Raw genomic sequence first — 7,568 nt, forward strand, 5'->3', positions numbered from 1 at the left:
TGTCCGCAAAGCAGAAAAAGCAAACTGCTAAATTACCGAAACATCCCCATCGTGCGGTGCTCCGAACCAATCCGACACTAGGCATAGCCGTCCAAAAAAAACATAAGACCAAAATAATACCAGCACATTTATGTTCCCATTCTCACCCTTCTAGACATCATTAAATCAAACAACCTAAACACTTCAAAATTTGAATTCCACATTCGCGTATCTTTCAGTTTCAGCTGCATTTTTTTTTTTTTAAATACCATTTTTGAATTCACAATTTATTGAAGTGATATAATGAAAAGAAAAAAAAAAAAAGAGGAATGAGTTGGCTTTTGGAGAGAGGGACAAAATTGTCCAGCGAAGCAAGAAAGGTTGAAATCTCTATGATGGAGAGTAAGACTAGTGAGTAACAGTGTCCTTGCTTGCGACTCCACTCGTGATATGCAAATGCAACACACCTGTCTCCTACTCTAAAGTCTAAACTAAGCTCCATTTTCACTTTTCAAACTGAAGCTTTTCCCAACACTTCCCAGAGAGAGCGAGAGAAAGAAAGAAAACCCTAAACCCTCTCTCCGGTTAACCTGTATTTCCAGAATGGCTAATCGGAAGCACGTTCTAGTTCTTCACCTCACTCTCTTCCTCTCGTTACTCCTCCACGCGGCCTGCAAATCCACCATCGAGCCATGTTCGAACTCGGACTCATGCAACGCGCTTCTCGGCTACACGCTCTACACCGACCTCAAAGTCTCGGAGGTAGCGTCGCTCTTCCAAATCGACCCCATCGCGCTTCTCACCGCCAACGCCATCGACATCTCCTACCCCGACGTCGAGCACCACATCCTCCCCTCGCGCCTCTTCCTCAAAATCCCCATCACCTGCTCCTGCGTCGACGGCATTCGGAAATCCGTCTCCACTCACTACAAGACGCGCCCCTCCGACACCCTCGCCTCCATCGCCGACGCCGTCTACGGCGGCCTCGTCTCCTCCGACCAGCTTCGGGAGGCTAATTCCATCGACGACCCTTCCATCCTTGACGTCGGACAGAACCTCGTTGTGCCTCTTCCTTGTACCTGCTTCAACGGTTCTGATAACTCTCTCCCCGCGATTTACCTCTCTTATGTGGTTCGCCCCGTTGATACGCTGCCTGCCATTGCTGCTAGGTATTTCACCACTCTCACGGATTTGATGAATGTGAATGCCATGGGAAGTACTGCTGTTAACGACGGTGATATCCTCGCTGTTCCAATACCCGGTAATAAGATAACGCTATTCGCTGTTAATGTTAGGTTTAGTAAGATTGAGTTTAAATGATAAGGGATAACCCACATTGTGTCTACGATTTATGATTTCTGTTCAATTATTAACATTGCTTCTGATGTCGCAGCTTGTGCTTCGAATTTCCCGAAATCGGCCTCTGATTTTGGCTTGCTTGTGCCTAATGGAAGCTATGCCATTACCGCGGGTCATTGTGTGCAGTGTAGCTGTGGACCGAGAAACCTTAAGTACTGACTAAGCAACTCTTTGTTTTCTGTTTCGAATTTTTTCCTTCTCCGCCTTGTACTTCAACCTGGATTCTATTTTGGGTGTGAAGTGAAAAATGGTGGTTGTAGAGTTTCAGAAGGTGTTGTTACTAATGTTTGGTGGTTTGCTGTTTTGTCTACAGTTTGTACTGTATGCCGGCTTCTCTTGCTGTTTCTTGCTCCAGCATGCAATGTAGAGGCAGTAATCTTATGCTTGGGAATGTTACCGTGCAGCAGACTGGTGGGGGTTGCAATGTTACTTCTTGCAATTATAATGGCATTGTTAATGGCTCCATAGTAACAACGTATGTTTATCTTCAGCATACCTGCATTTTCTAATTTGCATATTTCAATAGTGTCTATTTTGCTGAACTGGTTTTTGAATTTAAGCTTGTTTTATATTTGTTCCCACCATGCAGGTTGTCCCCTTCTCTTCAGCCTCGATGTCCAGGTCAGTGTTATACACACATCCCAAATGCGCTGTATAATTCACTTTATAATGAATCATTCTGTTGCATTAGCAAGATTTTAAATAGGTCATTTCTTTGGTTGGTTGGTTTTCATTCTGGATGATTTATTTCCGGGGATGTCAGCTGAATCAGTTCAATTAGGCGGGCATATTCAGTACTCTTCCTAAATTTCAATATGTTACTTAGAGATGCAACCAATGAATCATTATCAATCTCCATTTTTTTTTCCACGTGCTATCCATGTCAGCCTCTGTATGCAAATTTTGAGTCTGGAATCTAGACTCTGTTTGCAGAACTACAATTAGTTAGATTTGATATCGATTAGCATTGCAATCCAGACTAAAGTGATGACAAGAAGATAGCAATTTGTATTTGGTTGTCAGGGATGTTCTAGTTGCAACTCCTTATTTAACATACTTCTATCACCCCCCACCACCACCAAAAGAAAATTTGGTGACACCAACTATTTCGAATTTCCTGAAATGCCTTCTAAATATATTTTTGTAAATTGTGAATCTGGAATACATCAGATAATGTACAGGGAGACAGACAATGACTTTGTTACTGAGATGTATAGTGCATGTTAGACACGTGGATGCATGATTAACACGTGGGATTCATTTGTCTCATATGAAAACAGTATATACATACCCTTGTAACAGTATAAATATAAAAGGCTAAGTGTTAAGCCTAGTGCAGTACAGTTTTTCTCTCTCTCTCGTGTCTTATTGCATTTTGATATTCTTTGATCATCTTGATTCCTAAGTTCCCGATTTATTCAACAAGTGGCGCCGTCTGTGGGGAAGTGGAAAAGAAAGATAATCAAGAATGGCAACAAAGTTTGATATTGAGAAGTTCACCGGAGCCAACGACTTTGGGTTGTGGAAGATCAAGATGGAGGCAATCTTGATTCAGCAAGGGTGCGAGGAAGCGTTGAAGGGGGAGACAAACATGTCATCATCTCTGACGCCGACAGAGAAGAAGAGTATGATTGATAGGGCAAGGAGTGCAATTGTATTGTGTCTTGGTGATAAGGCACTAAGAGAAGTTGCAAAGGAGAGAACCGCTACTGGTATGTGGGAGAAATTGGAGTCTTTGTATATGACAAAGTCTTTGGCTCACAGACTTTGTTTGAAGCAACAACTTTACTCGTTCAAGATGGTGGAATCAAGAACGATTGAAGAACAGTTGGCAGATTTCAATAAGATCATTGATGATCTCGAAAATATTGGTGTGAAGCTTGAAGATGAGGACAAGGCCGTTATTCTCCTAAATTCTTTACCAAAGACCTTTGAGCATTTTAGGGATGCGTTGCTATATGGGAAAGATCAGGTGATTACTCTAGAGGAGGTTGTGACCTCTGTTCGAACCAAGGAGTTACAAAAACTTCAAGATTCGAAGGGTGCAGAGGTATCGTCTAGTTTGGCAGCAATGAAGGGTAAGGGAAAGAAGACAGAGGGTAAAGAGAAGAAGGCAAAGTCTGTAGGGAAGAAGCAGATCCAATGTTATAAGTGTCAGAAGGTTGGTCATATCATGAAGCATTGTCCTGAGAAAGGTGCCAAGGAGTCTCGGATTCAGGAAACTGCGGATGTTGCAGAGGCTTCAGAGGAGTATGAATCTGCGGGGGTTTTGGTGGCTTCGTCTGATGACTCATTGAAGAGTTGGGTCATGGATTCAGGGTGTACGTATCACATGTGCCCTGTGAAAGATTATTTTGAGACCTTAGAACTGAAGGAGTATGGGACTGTACTTCTTGGGAACAATAAAGCTTGCAGGGTCCAGGGCATTGGAGCGGTCAGACTAAAGATGTTTGATAATCAAGAAATGTTGCTGCAGAATGTGAGGTATGTTCCAGAGCTAAAAAGGAACCTTATGTCCATTAGCATGTTTGATGTTATGGGTTATTCCACCAAGGTGGAGGGTGGAATATTGAAGGTGTCCATAGGAGCGTCTGTAGTTGCTAAGGGAAGCAGAAGTAATGGACTGTACATTTTGGAAGGGTCTACTGTCATTGCACATGCGTCTGTAGCAAGTCAGACGATATTAGACAAGGCTAAATTGTGGCACTTGCGTTTAGGCCATGTTAGCGAGAAAGGCTTGGTAGAGTTGGAGAAGCAACAACTGTTGATGGGTGATAAGCTTCAGAAGCTGGATTTTTGTGATCAATGTGTTTTGGGTAAGTCTCATAGAGTGCAGTTTGGGACAGGTAAACACACTTCCAGCAGACCATTTGAATACGCACATGCAGATTTATGGGGTCAGTCAAGAACTCAGACGCATGGAGGTGGATCTTATTTTTTGAGCATTATCGATGATTTTTCGAGGAGAGTATGGATTTACATTTTGAGGAACAAAGCTGAAACGTTTCAGAAGTTCAAAGAATGGTATACTCAAACAGAAAATCAGCAGGAGGTCAAGCTAAAGGTATTGAGAACAGACAATGGGTTGGAATTTGTTTCAGATGAATTTAACAATTTTTGCAGGAGCCAAGGAATTAAGAGGCATAAGACTGTGGCAGGGACCCCTCAACAAAATGGACTTGCTGAAAGGTTGAACAGGACCATATTGGAGAGAGTCAGGTGCATGCTTTTGGGAGCAGGGATGTCTAAGGTTTTTTGGGGAGAAGCTGCAAATACTGCTGTGTATCTGATTAACAGGTGTCCTTCGTCTGCTCTAGGGTACAAGACACCGATGGAAGTTTGGAGTGGAAGACCAGCTGACTACTCTAATCTGAGAGTGTTTGGGTCATTGGCATATGCACATGTCAAGAAAGATAAGCTAGGAGCACGTGCTGAAAAGTGTATCTTCCTTGGATACGCTGAAGGAGTCAAGGGATATAGGCTATGGAGGTTAGAACCTAAACCTTCAAAGCTTATTATCAGTAGGGATGTAACGTTTGATGAAACAAGGATGGGAATGCTTGATGGAAACATTGAAAATGGGAGAGAGAAAACTCACATTGAGGTGGAGGCATCTACGAGCAGACTTAGGGAAGATCATCCAATTGATTCATATGATGCATTAGACGATACATCAGGCGAAGCTGAGCAAGCAGCTTCAGACTCAAGGGGATCAAAACGTGTTGTCAGTGACTATCAGCTAGTTCGTGATAGAGAGAGGAGGGTTCCAAAACCAATTAGAAGGTTTGGACAGGCTGACCTTATTTGTTATGCTCTAAATGTAGCTAAAGAAATAGAAGGTTCAGATGAACCGAGGAACTTCAGGGAGGCACAGGAGAGTAGTGAGAAACAACAATGGCAATGTGCCATGGAGGAAGAACTTGAGTCGCTGAGAAAAAATAACACATGGAGACTTGTAGACTTACCTAAAGATCAAAAGGTAGTCGGATGCAAGTGGGTTTTTAAGAAGAAAGCGAGGTTCACAGTGAGGATTGTGAAGATTGCATCTGAGGATAATCCTGCTGATATGTTAACCAAATCTCTACCAAGATGCAAGTTTGAAAGATGCTTAGACTTGGTGGGCTTCGTTTGAAGGGGCTGGAAGGTTGATCTGCTGAAAGAGAAGAGAGAAGCTTCAGAAGATCGTGAAGGTTTGATTTCTGATATTCAGATTCAAGGTGGAGAATGTAAATTGTGAATCTGGAATACATCAGATAATGTACAGGGAGACAGACAATGACTTTGTTACTGAGATGTATAGTGCATGTTAGACACGTGGATGCATGATTAACACGTGGGATTCATTTGTCTCATATGAAAACAGTATATACATACCCTTGTAACAGTATAAATATAAAAGGCTAAGTGTTAAGCCTAGTGCAGTACAGTTTTTCTCTCTCTCTCTCTCGTGTCTTATTGCATTTTGATATTCTTTGATCATCTTGATTCCTAAGTTCCCGATTTATTCAACAATTTTAATTGACATTTGCAGGCCAGCAGGAATTTCCTCCTCTTATTGCCCCACCCAATACTGTTGCAAGAGACTCGGTGTTTGCTCCAGCACCATCACCAGAGTTTGATGGATTTGGTCCAGCATCACCCAAATCCTCACTGGTGCCTTCAACAGGGCTTCCAGGGTTCTCTCCTGCAAATGGTCCCATTAGCGGTATCTCTTCTGGTGCTTCTGCCGCATGCTCCTTGGCCAAACCCTTACCCATTTTGACATCTGCACTTGTGTTATTACTTGTCAAGTTGATCATACCTGTTGCATTGTAATCTTCTCAATTTTGTGGTGGGTTTAGTTGGCCTGCTACTTTGTTTGCCTCAGGTGCTCCTGTCAATTGTAGTAGTTGCTAATATTCATTTGTACTTCTGAACTGATTTGTGAATCTGGAAAACTATGGGATTTCGGGTTTCATCACACGCTTAGCCATTTATTATTTGGTGCTTTTGCTGAATGATCTTGTTTATATAGTGGTAATTCTAGGCATAATCTGTTTTCAATCTGTACAGAAGCTCAAAATTAATTGTATTCTTGTTTTCAGCCAAATCTTAACTAGCTCCAGATATTTAATAATAATTTTCTGTAGTGTAGTCCAACTTGAGAGGAATCCTAATGCAGATGAGAACAGAATCACATGCCCCTTGGTCCTCTTTCTTGTTTCTTTAATTAAAAATATCATTTCGGCAAATAAATCTAATAACCTTGAGTCTCTTTTCAACACGACAGAAAACAAATGGATGATTTATTTTTTTGGGTCCGAGAGAACATAATTTGAATTCATACAAATGTTGATGCGAGCTCAAATTATAAAAATGATTAAACTCACCATTATTCACAGTAAGTAAACTAAAATTAATTTTAATCAATTACTTTTATATATTTAAGCAGTATGTAGAACAAAATAGATATTAAAGTGGCTGGTCCTTCGAAGAAAAGTATGCAAAATAAGGACAATACAAGCAAAGGAAAAATATTAATGAAAATTTGTGCAATTTTATAAGTATTGAAGCGTTAAGTGATCTATATATCTATACAGTAATATAAAAACTGTCAAGTGGTGGCCACTTGATGGTGGCTGAATGGTACACTGCCATTTTTATTTTGTTTTTATTTTATTTTCTTTTTTTAATTACATTCTCTCATGTTTATTTACCGTTTATTGTACAACAGCATGAGTCAATTGCTTAGCATTTTAAATAACATTAAGATAATAAAAATGAATGAAAATAAATTAAGAGTGCGTTTGATTATTTTAATTTCAAAACTGTTTCTAGTTAAAAAAAAATATTTGCTTTTAGTTAAAAATAACAACAAAGAAAATAAACACATTTATATATTTAATTATTATTTTAATAAATTTTATTAATTTTACTGAATTTAATCATATATTTAAAAATCATTATTTTAATTATTGTTTTCATAACATACATTTTAGGACCATTAAATTAAAAATAATATAAATATATGTATATAAGTAGAATAAAATTAAACAAAAGTATTAAGTTAGTGTATAATTGATGTAATATTTATATAAATAATAAATATATAAACAAACTGATATTTTTCTTACACGTATTAATTAATATATTTATTAAATATAATTTGATCATTGAATTTAATAAACTTAATGATAATATATATTTATATTAAACGCGTAACTTTTTAAATGAATCTATATGCTAAATTT

General features: G+C 39.3%; 1 protein-coding gene across 1 annotated transcript; it reads left to right on the top strand.

Annotated features, from left to right (window-relative positions):
• Positions 1-317: 317 nt before the first annotated feature.
• Positions 318-6,298, top strand: LOC109809964 (lysM domain-containing GPI-anchored protein 1). The gene is made up of 5 exons (XM_083077053.1): positions 318-1,240; positions 1,373-1,490; positions 1,652-1,813; positions 1,928-1,959; positions 5,870-6,298. Exons 1-5 carry the CDS (start codon positions 583-585, stop codon positions 6,151-6,153), a joined length of 1,254 nt encoding a protein of 417 aa, XP_082933179.1. The 5' UTR covers positions 318-582; the 3' UTR covers positions 6,154-6,298.
• The last annotated feature ends 1,270 nt before the right edge of the window (positions 6,299-7,568 follow it).

The sequence above is a fragment of the Cajanus cajan genome, chromosome 6 (genome assembly GCF_000230855.2).
Source record: "Cajanus cajan strain Asha chromosome 6, NIPB_CcT2T_4, whole genome shotgun sequence".
In the NCBI taxonomy this organism is placed as follows: domain Eukaryota; kingdom Viridiplantae; phylum Streptophyta; class Magnoliopsida; order Fabales; family Fabaceae; genus Cajanus; species Cajanus cajan.